The sequence below is a fragment of the Octodon degus genome, unplaced genomic scaffold (assembly GCF_000260255.1).
Source record: "Octodon degus isolate 3935 unplaced genomic scaffold, OctDeg1.0 scaffold00149, whole genome shotgun sequence".
Classification (NCBI taxonomy): domain Eukaryota; kingdom Metazoa; phylum Chordata; class Mammalia; order Rodentia; family Octodontidae; genus Octodon; species Octodon degus.
The window spans coordinates 1703893-1722899 of NW_004524725.1; the positions used below are offsets into that span (position 1 = coordinate 1703893).

The window sequence follows — 19007 nt, forward strand, 5'->3', positions numbered from 1 at the left end:
TGGGTTTTCAATACAGAAACATTGCAGCTATCTGACTTGCTAGTAGGCCCTTTCGTCTTTCCTGTGGGGGGAGTGACCAGGTGAGATTTCCCCCGAAGCAGCATGTTCTCCGGCCCTCGAAAGTGATGCAGTCCTGGAGCATCATCTTTAAGGAAATGGCACAGACCTGGGGCAGGTGCTGCTGTTCGCTTCGCTCTGCTTTATGGAGAGCACTTCCAGGCTTCCAGTTATGTATTTTGATGGCAGCATATGTTGTAATAAGTTCAGGCAACTTATTGTTAGGTATTGAGTTTATCATAATGAGTTAAAAAGAATCAGTGTTGACATTTAATTATTATATTGAATGGTGGAGTTTAATCCAGTAATTACAAGTGTTGCTGTATGTAGGGCTGGCGGTATAGCTCAGCAAACTAAGTGCTTACTTAAGTAAGTGTAGGGGCCAGGGTTTGATCCCTGGCACTGCATGCCACTCTGACCCCTGTCCCCGGGTGCACTGAGCTGGTGATGGAGTCCGGGCATGGTGACGCATGCCTGTAATCCCAGCACTAGGGAGGCACAAATCAGGAGGTTCACAAATCAGGAGTCTGAGCTGCATAGTGAGACCCTGCAAGAAAAAAAAAAGTATTGCTACACAATTAATTTACTAAATGATGTCCAAAGCTAACTGTTTGAGAATAATTATTTACAGTGGTGGCCAGCCACCATTTCCTCAGCTGTTTTGCAAGTTGACCAGTATTTTTCACTCTCAGTAATTCAAGATGTGAATATTTTACATGTTTTGATTCTTAGGACCATCTGAAGTAATGCCACTTCAATTTTCAGTTAGTATTTTTTGAAAACCAAACATAATATCATTATATGATGACCTCATAAAAACCATGAGCAAGGGCCTGGGGAGATAGCTTGGTAGAATAAGCGCTTGCCTGGCAAGTGCAAGGTCCTGAGTTTAATCCCTGGCACCAAAAAACAAAGAAACAAACAAACAAACAAAAAACATGAGTAGAAAGGTAGGTAGTCTGCTCAAAATTTTGTAACTCAGTGACAGCACAATTGGTTGTTTAAGAAGTCCTTAGGGCTGGCCTGATAGCTTAGCGGACTAAAGCGCCTGCTTAGGCAGAGCATAGCAGCCAGGGTTCAGTCCCCTGCATGCCGGCTCCACCCCTGGGCATGCTGAGATGGCGATTGAGACTGGGCGTGGTAACATATGCCTTGTAATCCCAGCACTTGGGAGGCTGAAAACAGGAGAATCACTACGAGTCCAATCTACATAGTGAGGCCCTGTAGACGCTGCAGACCCTGCCCTAAATACAGGAAGGAAAAAAAAGGAAGTCCTAAGATTTTAGAGGCTGGAGTATAAGTTGGTGGTAGCCATATGTGCGGGCCTCTGGATTGCAGGCCCGGCACTACAGCAAAGAAAAGGTGTTATAAAATTATGAAATATGAACAACTATAGAAAATCTTGAGACTAGTTCAGTAGTTTGTTTTTACTTGATTTCTCTGTTAAGTCATGTGACCATCCTTGAGCCAATTTTGTTGCCCTAAACACAATGTCTTGTTGTTGTTGTGTTTGAACATTTAACCCTCTTTCCCTTTGTTTGGGCAAAAGAATAGGCTGCTAAATGATTTTTTTTTTTTTCCGAATGCAGTTTTGTGTTCTTCAGCTGTATCACTGGTATCTTACTGTGACCCCCCAGCTAGATTAGAGGCAGCGTGAGGCCTAGGAACTTGCCCTCTGAGTTGTCTTCTGTATTCTGCCTGAAGGTTGGTAGGCAGAGATTCCATCCCCTTGGTTATCTGTGGGGAGAAAATGCGTCCTGAGTGAACTCCCGCAAAGGTAAATGCTTCATAATGCAATAATGATTCCCCACCCTGGAATTTGCACTTTTCCAGAGAGCTGCCATCTGTTTAAAAGCCATGATTCCAGTCTCTGTTTTGCACTGATAGATGTGTTTTAAGACTTTTTTCAGTAGATTACTTTGCATTTATGATTAAGATTGTAAATGACTTGATGAGGATATGAATTGCTGCCTATGAGTCCATATGTACAGACAGAATTTGTGTTTTGTAAAAAACTTTAAAAACATGCTTGATTATAAAAATGAATGAAAATAAACCAGCCAGCTACCTGCAAAGTTAATGTAAGTAGAAGAGAAGGAAGTCTAAACAGAGGCAGACTACTAAAGCAAAACTAAAACACCTCTGAGCTTGATAATACAGTTCTTTACACATCAAAATTGAATCATCCAGGAGGCGTTCTGCAGCTCTCAACCTTAGGTGAGCAGAGGAGGTATCTGTATCTTGACATATGAAATATGACTTCACTATCAGTTAATTTTAGAGTTGTGAAAGTAAATTGTTACCTGCACTACGCCGAAAACACCAGCATATAGAGTTGCCACTTGAGAGGATTTGGAGGTGTTACTCGGCTCATTCATTACATCAGAACAACCTAGTTTAAATGCAGAAAGCTAAATTAAGGTAGAAATGACTTGGAGAGAACGATAAGGGTAAGCTAAATGGACTTTTGTCCACAATGGACAAAATTAATTTCGCTCCAGAACAGTTTTAAGGTGGTAATTCTTTTTATAAATGTAGGAACAAATAAATAACGTGACTATGGGCTCCAGGGTGAAAGTTTTAAAGTCCGTTACGCCTTGAGGGCCAGTCATTGGGCCCTCTGGTTGCCCTTCTTTGTTAGCTTTCTCTGAGGCTGTCTCACTGCATATCAGAGGTTGGAGTCATCCTTCCTCTTAGTACATTTTAATAGAAAACCTTTGATGTATAAAGGGAACTTTGGGTGTTTTTTGTTTTTGTTTGTTTTTGTGTGTGTGTGTGTGTGTGTGTGTGTGTGTGCATGCAGGGTCTCATTACACAGCTCAGACTTGTAGTGATCTTCCTGATTTTTGCTTCCCTAGTGCTGAGATTACAGGCGTGCGCCACCACGCCCAGACTCCATCAGCAGCTCAGCGCACCCGGGGTGGGGCCAGCATGCATGTGGTGCCAGGGATTGAACCCTGGCCCCTGTGCTTACACGAGCAAGTGCTTAGTCCACTGAGCTGTATCGCTGGCCCTGAACTTTGGGTGTATTAACTGAGTTGTTTGTTTTTTGCCACCAATAATATATTTGTCTTGTTCTGGAATGGTTTTGTTTTAAAATTCTTACGCATTTACATGTGTTGCAGAAAGACCAGTTAATACTACTTTTTTGAGGTTAGCCATATATTGATTAAAATTTTTTTTTAAAGTTTATTTATTTATTTTGTGTGTGTGTGGCCAGCTCAGCCCACCAGGGGGCGGGGCTGGCTGGCATGTGGTGCTGGGGGTTTGAACCGAGGTCCCTGTGCTTTGCTTAGCTTAGCTTGTTCTAAGTGGGTGCTTTAGCCCACTGAGCCATCTCACCAGCCCTGATTAAATTTTTTAATCTTAAAATTCCTTAGGTAAACAGTAGGGGTCACAAAGCAGTTCCTTCCAGTTACTTTTAAGAAATCAGATAAAGTTTCCTACCGTGTGGTATTAATGACTAAAGTCCTATGCATATATTCTACAGGCTATTTTCTGTCATATTTCTAAGGTGAGACAGTCTTTTTGCCTTCTTGTATAATCTGGTACACAACGAATACCAACTGCGTCATGTTTTATTGCTTACTTGCCCTTTACTGTGATTTTCATTATAAAGGTTTTAAGAAATATTAGTGAAATTGGCAGCTTTTAAAGAGAGTTATAAACAATGGTTTTGTTGTAATGTTTTATTGGCTTATAGCTTGTGATAAGTATAATTGATTTCTTATCCTAGAAAAAGTGTTCCCTTTTGGTATGTGTACCTCAAATAAGATGGTAGAGAGTCTGCGTGTGGTGGGGCATATCTGTAATCCCAGCACTGGGAAGGCTGAAAACTGGAGGATCACTACGAATCTGTGCTGTGTAGTGAAATCCTGTACCACATACATTAAAAAATAAAAATGAAAGATGGTAGATAGCATATAAAAGTGCAATTTAAAACATTTAAAATAAAGGCATTTTTTTTAATAATGAAGAATAAGAATCTGATTGAGAAATTGTAGTTACAGGAGTTTATATACTACTTTGAATAACCCTAAAGCCCCTAACTGGGTATTTTGTAATTAATTTTAAGGGAAAAAGACACAGTGATTTCCTAAAATCCGTGGGACTTTTTCTCTGTCTCCTTTTGGTAGCACCTGCAGCTTAGTAATAATTGCCAGCGAGGAGGTTGCTGGCCAAAACCTTGTGATGCCGTGTGGCCGCTGGGAGGGCTAAATAGTGGTGACAGACGTCAGATGGAGTGGCCCGAGTACTTCTGGCCTTTCCTCCAGCCAGAGCCAGGAGGGTTGTTAAGAACTTAGGAAATTCCACATGGTGCCCGGCAGTGTTCAGAGGACTCAACGCTGAGAGGTGGCGCTGCACACTGTGTGTGTGTGTGAGCCAGATGCAGACTTGTCCTGTTTGGAGAGAAGCTGTTGACAGGTTTTCTCTCTGTTGCCTCTTGTTAGAATGAGTTCTGTGGAACACGGAAGAAAAGACAGAAATCAAAGCCTGTATCTGAAAGGCACATGTGTGGTAGAATCTGTCCTTCAGGGCTTTGTACCGAGGTTGAGTTGGTGTCTTTGGTAGCACCTGGCCTCTTGTCGTTTTGAGGACCTGGGCCATCGATGTTGAAAAACAGCACCATGAGGAACAAAGATTTGTGCCATTAAGTAACGTAACCAGCAGGAGGCTCGTGCCCAGGTGGGGGCGCAGCACCTTCCCAAGGAGAAGGAGGGGGGCTGGTCCCCGCGGTGGTGCCGCTGGCTGTGGGAAGCGAACAGTGGTGCTGCGTGTTGGACATCAGTGGACCCGGAGCTGCGTGTGAGCTAAGCGATGAATGTGCAGGCTTCCTGGAGTGACACTGGGAGGGGGAGGCTGCACATGGTGTCACACTGGCTGGACTCTTGCTCAGGGATTTAGCAAGGAAAGGCTGAGCACTGCATATCTCTAGGGATGCAGAGGTTTGGGGAAACAAATAGAAGGAAAGGATTTCTAAGTTGGACTCTGGGGAAAAAGGAGGAAATTCTGTCCTGAGCTGAATGGCGTCACGGCTACTGTTGACAAGGAGATTGTGACTGTTGGCTACAGGAGACACTTGCCTTTTTACTGGAGACTGTGCTATGGAGAAGGGAGGGAAGAAACTTTGTTTCAAGGGTAACTGGCCCGATAGAGAATTATTAGTGTGGTATTTTTATTATGAAAAATTCAAAACATGTACAGGATTAGGGAAAAACAGACAATGAACTCTCTATGCCTGTTATTCCACTGCAGCAGTTCTAGACAGCATTTCTATGGAATTAGGTATCTAGTCACTGTTTACGTTTTCCTGGTTCTCTATTCAGCTTGTTTCAGTGTAAGTCCAAATAAGAACAATCCATTGTGGTTTGTTAATGTCTTTTCAATCTATAGGTCCTTGTTCAGTTTTTTTTATATATATATTTTTTCTCTTTGCAAATATTTATTGATGAAGTTGGGCCATGGCTTTTGTAGTGTTCCAGTGGATTGGTCTGGTATGCTAATGACAGTTTTATGGTCTCTTTTAACGTTGTTGCTGTCCCTTGTATTTCCTGTAAATTGGTAGATCTAAAACTGTGCTAAGAAGGATCACTGGCTACTTGTTTGTTTAAATTTAATTAAAATTAAATGATGTAAAACTTTTAATTCCTCATCTTGAGCACTCAGATACACAGTAACAGCACAGATACAGTGGTGCACGTGTTTTATTGTTTGGTACCAGGGATCAAACTTGGGACCTTGAGCTTGCGAGGCAGGCCATTATGCCACCGAGTGATCTCCTTAGCCCCTGAGAATATTTCTTGTTCATAGAAAGTTTTGTTCAGGGCTGGCGAGATAGCTGAGTGGACTAAGCGCCTACTTAGGCAAGCGCACGGACTGGGGTTCCATCCCTGGCACTACATGCCACACTGGCCCTGCCTCCCTGTGCTCTTAGTCGGCCACAGAGACTGGGCATGGTGATGCATGCCTGCAATCCCAGCTCTGGGGAGGCTGAAACAGGAGGATCACTATGAGTCCGAGCTGTGTAATGAGACCCTGTACCAAATATATTAAAAGAGAAAAAAAGAAAGTTCTGTTGAACAGCAGTGATTGGATTTAAGTTCACTTTTTTAAATGAGATTTTCATAGACAGTGATGTAGTGTCTGTATTGTGTGTGTTATACTGTCAATTCTTGATGGATCATTACTTAGTGATCCAGCAATTCATTAGGGTTGGCCAGGGAGACTTGCTAAATTGCCTTTCCTCCAGTTAGCAGAGTGCTTTTCAAAAAAGATTTGCCCCTCATCTGTTGCTTGATTACTTTGAAGTTCACAGAATAATACCAAAAAACTATTCATTTGGTCTATTCCTTAATATATAATTGATAGTCTGAGAAAAACAATATTAAGGTTCCCACCAGTAAAATGCTTATGGAAATAGCTCTTTGTAAGTATTCCTTTTCATCGCTGGCTGTCCTCAGGTGTATTCCACTGAGGAGGTGTACTCAGGTTCTTGTGTTTTAAGGCCACCTGTAGATCTCCCACAGACTGAATACACAGGTTTATTGCATTTTTACTTTTGGTTTTAAGTGTTCCTTTTAAGATTAAGGATTAAATGCAAACTTTTAACATTCTATATCATTATTAACAAAGGCAAGTCTAGTTTTTAAAAATGTGGCTTCTGTTTCTTCCACCCGATTCTTGCCTACCCTCTCTCTGATAACCATATTTTAAAAAAATGACTAATTTTTAAAATTTAATACAAGCAAATACATGCACTCATATTGCTTAACAGTGGGATACATTCTGAGAAATGCATCGTGAGGCAACTTTGTTGGGTTGAACAGCGTAGAACGTACATCCGCAGACCGAGGCAGGATAAACAGTCCCTGGACAAGCCACGTTCCTGCAGTCCGCAGACATGGTAATCACAAAGCGAGCGGGGCTGCTGCCAGTACAACGTGGGTTTCCGTTGTATAGGATCCTGTTTGTTTTTTAAAAGTAGAAGTACATTCTAAAGCTATAGAGTATCCTACAAGATGCCCCTAAGTCACAATCAAATGTGACAGTGTATTCAGTGCCCTGCACATGGTGGGATGTGCAGTGCTTGTGGTGGCTGGCCGTGCGGTAGTTTTGGTTATAGCAGCATCACTTGAGTAGTGTGTTGTGCTGTGAGCTCAAGCCCTGCGATGTCATTAGGCAATGGGAATTTGCAGCTGTAGTATAATCTTAAGAATTATTGTCATATATGTCGTTCCTTGATGATTGAAGTGTTATTAATGTGCTGTTACCGTTCAGGTCTGTAAGGACCTCCTGCCCCCAAATTCTTATGTGCTCAGAGCCAGGGCTTTTGGAAGGTGCTATGTCATTATGGAGTGGTATATCTCCCCTGCTCTTGGGAGACGGGGCCTGGTTAGGGGCGGGGCCTGGTTGGGGGTGGGGCCTGGTTAGGGGTGGAGCCTGGTTGGGGCGGAGCCTGGTTAGCGGGCCTTGCTTGTTGCTGAGACCTGGTACTGTCACTGTGTGTGCTCGTGCATTTTTGTGTGTGCAGGTTGTCCCTGTACTTAGACCACCAGCAGTTTTCTTCATTTAACAATATGCCCAAAGTTGGGAATGTGGTAGGAGCACTTGTGTAGCGTGTGTAGGGTTCTGGTTCAGTCACCTCACAAAAGTCTGTCCAAGTGATTACTTCCTATTAATACAGAGATATTATTGATATGTGTCTCTGTCAAACCGTTTTGTGTTGTATATGCACTGTGAAGACCATTATATTTGCTTTTCTCCCACTTTTTCTTCATGTATGTTTGTATTTAGAAAGGCCTGTATTTTTCTTTAAATGCTACCTTTGTACAGTAACACCTTTCTTCAGTAGTGTAATGAAATTTCTCTTTTGCCTCTGTGTGTGTATCTTGTTATCTGTTATTGAAAATAGCAATGTCTGCTTCTTCCTGTAATCTTCCCTCTTACCCGTCATCCTCCTCTTTGATCTTCTTCTTCCCTTTATTTTTTATCAGTTGCACTACTCTGTGTTAGATTATTCTTTCCAAACTTTTTTTTTTTTTTTGGTACCAGTTATTGAACTCTGGAGCTTGTGCTTCCTGGGCAGGCATGTACACCACTGAGCTACATCCCAGGTCTCAGATTATTATATTTTTTAAAAGATTATTCTTACAATATTAACTCATTATTATCTTTGGGTCAAAATATATTTAAAGATCATGTGTCAGTGCCTACCCCTCCTGTTTTTGTTTTATTCTGTTTCTTTCCAACCCATTTTTTCTTTTTTTTCCTGAAGCAAGGTCTTCCTGTCTTGCATAGTCAGACCTTGAACTCACTTTGTAGCCCAGGCTGGCCTTGAACTCAGTAGTCCTCCCACCTCAGCCTCTTGGGTGCTGGGGTCGCAGGTGTGCACCATCAAACCTGGCATGTCACACGCATACCTTAAGGAGTACTTGTGGAAACAATGGCTTTGAGTTTCTTAATATTCCCAACATTTTGTGGCCATTAACATTTATAGATCATTTTGGCTGGGTACAAAATCCATTGCTGTCAAAGTGTGATAGCAGTATGGGTTGTGTAAGTGTTTTGGTTCTTTTGTTTAAGTGGCCCAAGGGATATTCCTTTTCTTTAAACACCAGTAGGTTTACTAAAATATGTTTCAGCCCTTTTTACTTTATGTTTTCAAATGTGATGTGTATGCATGCTCTGTAATTCAAGAAATACATATTTTATTGTTATATTTTGGTTTTAAGGGTTCACCTGCACCTTATATCATCTTTCCTTGTCCTCTGTGTCTAATTTTGTCCTGATTTCATCTCTTTTGCAGTTTTTATTTTCTTAAAATTTTTCTTTTTCTGTCTTTTATTTCTCAAAAGCACTCTATGTGGTTAAGCTGCTTTTGTGTTCTCTCTTGTTTATCCTATATTCTTGGAGTTTTGTCACTTCACAGTTCCTTCTGACTACCTCAATGAATAGTTTTTATTTATATTTTTAGTATTTTTTCTTAATTTTTTAAAACTTGTCTTGAAGTGCCAGGTCCTAGCTGTCTTGCTGTGCTGTCCTTCTGGCGTGCTTTTGTTACCAACAAGGATCTCGCCTTTTCTGTCAAAATCTTCAGATGGACTTGACCCTTATTCTTATACTCTTTATCTAGGTTAAGTAAAATAAGTAATGAACTGTTTCCCTGTGCACTTAGGAGGGAGCCAAGAGCTTCTCATGGTCCTGCAGCTCCGCTGTTCCTGCAGAGCTTGGAGTCCAGCCTCAGGCTGAGCCTGCCCCCTGTGTCCTTCCCCATCTTTATTTAGACTATCTCTGGCTTTTGTCCTTATGGTTACTCTCCTGCTGAGTGCTTATATGCCCACCACTTTGTCCTCATCCAGGAGCTTCAGCTTTTAGTTTAGATCCCACCCCTACCCTCTATAGAAGGAAATCAACCAGGGCCTTCACACTAACTACATCCTCAGGGGTTTGTGTTTGTTTGTGTTTTGTTTGTTTGAGACAGAGTCTTGGTGTGTGTTTCAGGCTGGCTTTGAATTCATTCTGTAGCCCAGACTGGCCTCAAACTTGGTGATCTTTGTATCTTAGCCTCCTGAGTGCTGGGCTTGCAGGTGTGTGCTACCATGTCTGGCTCAGTTTTGAGCATGTTATAGAGCTCAGGTGTCTTCTGCAATGTGGCTGTCCTCTTGGATGGACCTAGAAAATTAGAGTTTTTGCAGCCCTCTCTAATTTTTGTTTGAATTTTCCAGTGAATGCATGCTGTTAATTTTGGGGTTCTTTCATTCTCGGGGTCATTAGAAACCCTGTCACTCTTTTGTTCTGTTTTGTTTTGATCCAGTAAATGCTGAGACTATAGCTTTGTCCTCACCTATTCTTATTTAGTGGTGTATAGGATTCTTTCTCTTATAGTCTTTATGTAGATATTGTTCAAAAGTCTTTGGTTTTGCGAATCTAGTTACTGTATTTTTGAAAAATTAATTAATTTATTTTATTTTATTTGTTACAGGGTCTCGCTACACACTTCAGACTCTTATACTGATACTCCTGTCTCTGCCTCCCCAGCGCTGGGATTGCAGGCCTGTGCCACCACGTCCAATCTTGGTGGCCGGTGCGGCATGCTTAGGATTCTAAGACAGGCATGGCATATGGTACCAGGGATTGAACCTGGGTCCTTGCACTTGCCAGGCAGGTGCTTAGACCACTGAGCTATATCCACAGCCCATTACTGTATTTTTATGGGAAACTCTAAGATTTTAAAACTACAGACTTCCATTTTTTTAAATCTTCCAAAGGAGTTCTTTACTTTTTTTTAAAAATGAAAACATTTGCCAGGAATTAGTAGGAAAAATAGTAAAGATGCTTAGTGGTCAGATTTCAGTCCTGCAGGGATTGATAACCTTTACAGCTGAGCTAGAGACCAGAGCAGCCTCCTAACTCAGCACCTTTGGGATGAGGGTGGATGGGGCAGACCTGCCTTCATGCCCACAGCAAGCGGACCTGCTCGGGGGGAGACTCTGGCTCCCTGTGGATCAAGTAAAGAAGGGGTGCTTGCTGTTTCCTATGAGAAAAAGTTAAAGACAGTAACGGGCTAGGGGAAGATAGGAAGATGGGGCTATGAAAAGCCCTTGGTTTCTAGAACTAGGATCAAAAGATTAAGGCTTAAGGGGTATAGTAAGTTTTCCACTGTGAACAAATTCTAAAAAGCACTTTATTTTCCTAGCATTCATCTTTCACAGAAGGTACTAAAAAAATAAGCCATTTTCCGAGTTAAGTCCACGCTTTCCAGAACAGCTGCACTGTGGAGTCCTCCTGACCCTGTCACCTTGAGCTGTTAGCATCAACTCTCGCAAGCTTCCTGCAATCTAAGTGGCAAGAAAACCGTTGTGCTTTGGCTCTTTACTTTGCTCATGTTGTTGTGTTTTAAATATAGCTCTTAGAAAAACCAAGTGGACAAAGTGCTCATCATTCATAACATAATGGCGTAGCTCTAAGAAGCTTTAATGGCAAAAGCAGTGTGGTCTTCATTTTCATCTTCCACAGACCTTGTCTTGTACGTGGAGGTGCTCAGTGTGTATTTATTGAACTGAACTGGCACAAAAGGCTTGCTGTTGACTAGAGATCCTGTTTGATAGAACCAATATTTCTTTAATAATACAGAGAACTGGGTCGGGGAGATGGCTCAGTGGAATGAGCGCTTCCCTGGCAAGCTCAAGGGCCTGAGTTCAATCCCTGGTTCCACCAAAAAAAATAAAAATAAAAAAAAAAATACAGAGAACTGATTTCTATAGTTTCAAGCAAATCCATTTTCATTTATTTTTAAACAATGCTAGCTTAAAATACTTCAAAGAATGAAATGATACAAAGCACATGTCAATCATTCTGTGGGCCAGGCCCATCCTTTCAGCTCTAATGAATAAAAATGATTCCTTCATTCTCTTGAGTTCTAGGTAAACATTATTAGCGAAAAGAGAGATAAGCCTTTCATGAAATCATTTCCCAATAAGGAATAGACAACGAAATGAAGTGATTGAAGAAAAAATATAGAAATATAATTTCCCTGTCCTCAGATACCTTAACTGGATTAATGCCTTAACTCTGGAATGTTAGAGCATCGAATGTTCACTCTAGACTGGTTTTTGGATGCCATCCATTGGAGAAGTTCTTGCTTGGATGGATAGCACTGGGGTTTAGGAGAAAGTGAACACAGTGAACACATGATAATTGCATACAAGTTTTGCATGTTTATGTAGATATGGGTGTTTTTCTGGAGTCATTTTCCTTTGATTCTCAAAAATATCTTGATCCTACAAAAGAATATGTGAGCCTCATCCCATGGCCCTCTGGCAGTGATGATGAGCACATGGCTATGGCCGCAGCAGGCTGGCATCATTAGAAGCTCTAAAGGGTTCGCCATCACCACTCTGTAGAGATCAGGAGGCACCGTACTGCACAAGGCTTCCCTGATACTGCTGTGTTCAAATCTGGTGGCGCTAGGGTTACTCCTGTATGAATGAAGTGCAGATGGCATTGTGTTGAATCTTTGGTGTTCATACTTACAATCCTTTTAATGTTCTTGGCCTTAGCTGCATTGATTTTCCATTTTTAGTGGTAGGGAAACCTAGGTAGAGAGGTGAGAGCTTCCCCTAAGTGATTCCGTGGAGGCGTGGCAGAGTGCAATGTGGAGCGAGGCGTGGTGGTTCCAGAGACTGCGTCCTAAGAAGCACTGCACACTGCCACGTGTGGGCTACTTTTCAGGGTGCCACACATCTATAAACTGTTATGACTTTGTAAGATGCGACTTATGGTGTGAAAATGATTCTTGTTTATTGTGAAATAGATGGTGCTTGTTTTTAGGGAATTAAACTTAACTGAAGTATTTTGTCCTAGCATGCAATGATGCTGCCTGTTTTGACCCATCATATACGCTACCACCAATGCCTAATGCACCTGGACAAGTTGATAGGATATACTTTTCAAGATCGTTGTCTGTTACAGGTAAGAATTACTCTCGTGAACTAGTCCAGCGATACGGGGGTAGTTCATCCTGTGGGTCATAGGTGGTGCAGTAGTTCTCTTCTAGGAGGTGACAAGGGTTTTAAAAACATAATTCATTCTTTTTGTTACTCTGTCCTGGTTGCCTCTGCTGCTTTTAAACTGTTCCTCACACTTATTTGAAGCCATCCCAATAGGAATAGTTGAATTTCCCTGTAATCTCAGCACTCAGGGAGCTGAGGCAGGAGGATCATTGCAAATTCAAGATCAGCCTGGGCTATAAAGTGAGCTCAAGGCCAGCCTGAACTGCACAGTGAGGCCCTATCTCAAAAAGATGACAGACAGACAGACAGACAGACAGACAGACAGACAGACTGACTGACAGAGACAGAGAGAGAGAGACAGACAGACAGACACAGACTGACAGAGACAGAGAGAGAGAGAGAGACAGACAGACAGACTGACAGAGACAGAGAGAGAGAGACAGACAGACAGACACAGACTGACAGAGACAGAGAGAGAGAGAGAGAGAGAGAGACAGACAGACAGACTGACAGAGACAGAGAGAGAGAGACAGACAGACAGACAGACAGGACAGAGAGAGAGACAGAGAGATAGATGAAATTGAAAATCTTACTGTGAATCCTAAGCAACAGGGGTAAGGGGCGGGGAAGGATTTCCTTCCTTAAGGTTCTTGCCAGGCAATGAGAATTGTAGTTCTTTGCTCAAAGTTATTGGTACTTGGATCTGTTTTTAGAAGAGGGCTTTTACTAGATTTCTGGAAATTTGATTCTAGAAGAGATAAGATGGAAAGATTAGGGTTTAAAATTCAGCTGGCTAGACAGCTCTTTATAGTTTCATTTGAGCTGACTTTAAAATGATGCTTATGTGCTGAATTTTTAAGATTGAACTTATTTCATTGAAATTTTAGCTGGCCATGACTCATCCTAGTCATCATTTAAATTTTGGAATGAATCCTGATCATGCCAGGAATTCTCTATCTAACTGTGGAATTCGGCAGCCCAAATATGGAGACAGAAAAGTTCATCACATGCACATGCGGAAAAAAGGTTTGTTTGCTTGACTATAAGATTGTGTGCTGATATTTTAGCCTGCTTTCCTGTATTTAAATTGTGTCCTCCTCTGAGAATGGTTTTCTGGGTGACCTTTTAATCCTCTTACTCTCCTGCTTCCTGACCCATGTGTAATGACATTCACTTTGGGCAAAGCATTATAATAAAGTGGATGAAATTTATAGGAAAAATGTGTCTAGTGCTTTAGGTAATTGTAAGACTTTAAAACATGCAGATATTAAACCATTTAATGTCAAAATGGGGTGAGAAAATTTTCTTACTACATGTGCTATGATAAGCCAGGAATCCTTCTAACAGTATTGACATATATATTTTTGTTTTCTTAAAAAATAGGAATTAACACCCTAATAAATATTATGTCACGCCTTGGCCAGGATGACCCAACTCCTTCAAGGTAAAGTAGATTTTCTGAAAACATTTGTTGACAGTTAACTCGCACACTGTAGAATGTCTCCATCTAAGTGTGCAGTTTATTGACTTTTAGTTGCCTTGTTTGTTTCTGGTTTTCTTTGATTTTACTGTATTTTTTTGGTTGAATTTTTTTTAGGGGAGGTTTATTTTTTGTTTTTGGTGCCAAGGACCGAACTCAGGGCTTCCAGCTCTCAAGGCAAGCACTGTACTGCTGAGCCAAATCCCTAGCCCTGTCAGTGGCTTTTAGAACGTTCACAGGTGTGCAGTTATGAGTGCTCTCCAACTTAGTTAGTGCTTTTCCTCACCCTACATCGCAACCCTGGACCTGTGAACGGTGGTTCCTCATTTCCCGTCAGCCTGCCTAGCTCTAGGCAAACGCCAGCTTACTTTGAATTGTTGTGGATTTATGTGTTTTGAACATGTTATGGAAATAGTATCATACAATCTGGGCTCTTTTCTAGCTTCTTTTACATAGATTTGTCTGTATTATAGTATTTATTAGTATGTACTTTCTTTTTATTGACAAATGATGTTTCGTGTGTGGGTATACCACATTGTCTTGGTTACTTTTCTCTCTCTACTGGGACAAAATACCCGACACCCAAAATTATGGAAGGAAAGGTATATTTAGCTTACAGTTTGTGGAAGTTTTAGTCCATAATCAGCTGGCTCCAAGGCAGAGTGGCACATGGCAGAGGGCAGCAATTCATGGCAGCAGAAAGCAGCAAAACAACAAGAGCGGAAAGAGAAGAGCAGTGGCAAAGGAAGAGGGCAAGCCTCCCTTCCTTATGTTACATTAAGGCTGCGTGTGGGATAGCACTCACTGATAATCCCAGCCTTGGATCATGAATTAATCATCAACTCACTGATAATCCCAGCCTTGGATCATGAATTAATCATCAACTCAAGAAGCCCACCGCAGTGACTGCATGAGACTTTGGGGGGACAGCTAGACACAAACCATAACATTCTACCCCTGGCTCCCCCAAGCTTATGTAGATCCCTTTATACAAAAGGTATTTTAGTCCATCTGTAAGAGTTGACAAAGTCCTAATAGTTCCAGCACTGCTGAAAAGTCCAGGTTCTAAGTCTCCTTCAGGATCTAAGGCAAACTCTTAGCTTGCCTGTACAAGTGAAACCCTGTACAAATGAAAAGTTAAACACTTCCAACATTCAGTGGCACAAGAAAAACACCACCAAAAGGTATACACAACAGGATACAAAGCACTGGGACCAAAGCAAGTCCAAAATCCAGCAGGGCAAATGTTAAGTCCTATAGTTCCACATACAACATCCAAGGCAACCTGTGGTAAATTGTAAACTTTGAAAGCCTTAACGTGGCTCTCATGGCTTCTCCCTTAGGCCTGCTTTGCTCCCTCCTTGTAACTTTCCTTAGATGATCGAAACTTCTGGCTTTTACAAACTTACGGGATCTCTACTGCACTTTAGGCTTCTCCCAGCTGCACATATTTCCCTCCCTGAGGCATAGTCCCTGGCTTCCCAGGCCTTCTGGAATCTAGGTGGAAGCCTTCTGAACCTCAGAGCTCTTGCGTTCTGCATGCGTCCAAAATCAGCACCAAATGGATGATGCTAAGGTCTGCTGCCAGCTGGAGCAGTAACCAGGATTTCTTCTCTCTTGGCTGTAGGGGTTGAATGGTTGGATTGCTCAACACTCTGATCCTGATTCCAAGGAACAAATTCTCTATGCTGCCACCAGTCTAGAACCTGGTGTGGCTGCTGCTATAATTCTAGAACATGTCACTCTGTGACTTTCTCCTCAAAGCAAAGACTTTCACTTTTGCAGTTGTGAGGCTGCAAAGGGTTGAGATTTACTGCTTCTGGTGATGCCTTCTGGCCATCTTTTCTATTCTTCTGTACCTTCTCGGCAGTGAAGATCTTCTCAGCTCTATCTTTGCAGTCCACAGCTTTATTGGAGCTTCCTTTCTGGCCAGATTCACATTTAAATCATCCTGGTGGGCTCTTTGCCCTTAATTTGCAACATAAATCGGACTAAAAGCCCCCAACAATAGCTATGCCATTGCCTCAACATTTGACTGCCTTGAAATTTCTTCTGCCAGATTATTCAGTCTGCTGCCCTTAATCTAACTCTCAGGCAAAGTCTCTGGACTTCAGCAAAGTGCAAACTTTCTGCCAAGCCATAATGCTCATCTGGAGTCCAGTAGCCAATGCAGCTGTTCTTCCCAGGAGAAACCTCCCCAGCTTGGTCTTTACAGGCAGGATTTCTATCAGCATTCTGGTCTTCTGAGCTCTGAGCAGAATCTCCCATATAGAACAGCCAAATAGGTACCAGCACTTCTCTTTCAGGTGATATCCCCAAACGCTTTCTATCTCTTCCTGTAAGCCGTCCCCAAAGGCTCTTGGACCACATAGTCAGGTAGTCACACCAACAATCCCACTTCTTTGGTACCGTATTTTGTCTTGGTTACATTTCTCTCATTGGTGGGACAAAATACCTTGCACCCAAAATTAAGCAGAAAAAAGTTTATTTGGCTCACAGTTTGTGGAGGTTTCAGTCCACAATCAGCTGGCTTCATGGCAGGGTGGCACATGGCAGAGGGCAGCAGTTTATGGAGCTAAAAACAGCAAGAGCAAAAAGGGAGGAGCAGCAGAGGCAGAGAGGAAGCCTCCCCCTTGCTTATACTACACCCAGGCTGTCTGTGGGTGGGGCACTCACACTCAATGCCAGCAGCACTACATAGAGTTCCAGCATTGGCTCATGGATTCCCCGCAGACTCTACAAGCCCACCCCAGTGACTGCGTGGGGCCTTGGGGGACAACTGGATACAAACTGTAGCACACATTTTATTTACCCATTCACCAGATGAGTATTTGAATGAATTCTTCTGTGTGGATGTTAATAATACTACTGTAAATATTTGCATATGTACAGATTCTGTGTGGACATATGCCTTGATTTTCCCTGGGGATATCGCTTAGGAATGGAATTGCTGAGTCACATGGTATCTCTATTAAGAAACTGCCAAACTTTTCCAGAATGGCTGCACCACTTTATATCCCAGTAGCAGCTCTGTGTTACAGTGTCTTTATGTCTTTGTCAACACTTGCTGTCTGCCTTGTTAATTTAGTTTGAGATCCTCTGGCCTCAGCCTCCCAAAATGCTGATATTACAGCCTTGTGCCACCTATGCAGCTCACTTTAATTTTGATTTGTATTTCTCTGGCAACTCATGATGTCTAGTAAATTTTTATATTGGAGAGATATCTATCAATGCCCAACTCTTTTTCTATTTTTAATTTTTTTTATTATTCAGTTACAATTTTTATGAATTCCTAATACAAGTCCTTTATTAGGTACATGAATTGGCAAAAAAAGAAAGCCCATTCTAGAAATTATCTTTTTCTTCTCCTGGAGATGATGTTTAGAGGTTTTAATGAAGTCTAACTTATCTATTATGGGTCCGGGGAGATGGTTCAGTGGAATAAGCATTTCCCTGGCCTGAGTTCAATCCCCAGTTCTGCCAAAAAAAAATAATAATAATTTATCTATTATTTATTTTGTTACTTGTGCTTTTGTTATTATGTCTACAAACTGTTACTTAATTTAAAATGGAAAGATTGACAGCTGTGTTCCTTTTTCTAATTATGTACTCTTAGCTCATTCATATAGGTCCTTGACCCATTTTGAGTTCATGCGCGTGTGTGGTCGGCCATGCAGGGCATCCGGCCATACCCTTTTGCTTGTAGGTGGCGGGTTGTCTTGGCACCACTTGTCGGAAGGCTCTTCCTTCTGCACTGAGTCATCGGGACACCTTGTCAGAAGTGTACAGTTAATCTCTGTGCTGTCAGGTCTATCCCACTGACATCTATTTGTCTGTCCTGTAATACCACACTGTCCTGTTCTTGTAGCTTTGTATAACTTTTGACGTAGAAATAGTGAGTTTTCCAACTTAGTTGTTCCTTTTCCAGATGGTTTTAGCTATTCTGGGTCTTTTATTTTACACACAAATTGCCTTTTTTACATGAATAAACATTTGTTTATAGAAGCTTTTCAGTTTCTATAAACAAATCTGTAATTTTGATGAGATCGTATTGAATCTGTATAGATAAATTTGGGAACAATTACTTTCTTGTAATTAAGTTTTCTAATCCAGGAACATGTTATGACTACCTATTTGTTTAAATCTTCTTTATACAATTGGCTTTTGTTTGTTGATCTTGTATCCTGACCCTTGAGCTCATTTATTAGCTCTAGTAGTTTTTTTTTCTGAGTTCCTTAGGATTCTCTGTGTACAAAATCATACCATCTACAGGAATACTATGGGATACTTTTATGTCTTGCATCCATTTAGACTTGAATGGATGAAAGGTGATAGAGTAAGGTTAGAAGTGGCGAGGAGTCCCCTCTTTCCAGCTAGTTTTAGCTGCCCTTTCTGATATTGGATCAAAGTATTGATAGTAGAACTTTGACTTTTGCCTAATCTTAAAAAAAGCCTTCAGTTTTTTGCCTTTGAGAATGATATTAGCAATGAGATTTTTATAGAAACTAACAGATTGAAGCAGCTTTTTTCTGTTCTCTTTTGCTGATTGTTTTCATTATGAAAAAGCACTGAATTTTCCTACTTTTTTCTTTAACAAAATTTTTTTCTCTCTTATGATCTTGTACTGTATATATTTTTCTTTTATTCACTTGTGTAGTATAGTAGTAATAGTAGTATAGTACAGTAGTTGATTTTGGGGTATAAAACCAATCTTACTTTCCTGAGATAAATCTCACTCAGTCATCATGTGTAATCCCTTTTATATGCTGCTGAGTTCAGTTTATTAGTGATAGCTGAGGATTTTGACATCTGTGTTAATAAGGGATATTGGGCTGTCTTTGTGACACTTTTGTCTGATGCTATTGTAATAATAATATTGGTCTCACAGAATGAATGAGTTGGAGGGTTAATAGGTCAACTTTACTTATTTTATTTCTTGTTTTTTTTTTTTTTTTTTT

The 19007-nt window shown here is 41.3% G+C and overlaps 1 protein-coding gene across 6 annotated transcripts in view; it reads left to right on the forward strand.

The window, feature by feature from the left end:
• The window catches only part of Drosha (drosha ribonuclease III), a 133874-nt gene that overhangs the window by 69862 nt on the left and 45005 nt on the right, over window positions 1-19007 (forward strand). For all 6 annotated transcript variants that reach the window (XM_004642293.2, XM_023702367.1, XM_004642294.3 and 3 more), the window contains 3 exons: window positions 12421-12528; window positions 13457-13595; window positions 13953-14013. In XM_004642293.2, the coding sequence (XP_004642350.1) occupies window positions 12421-12528; window positions 13457-13595; window positions 13953-14013 (308 nt within the window). The remainder of the gene's footprint in view (window positions 1-12420; window positions 12529-13456; window positions 13596-13952; window positions 14014-19007) is intronic.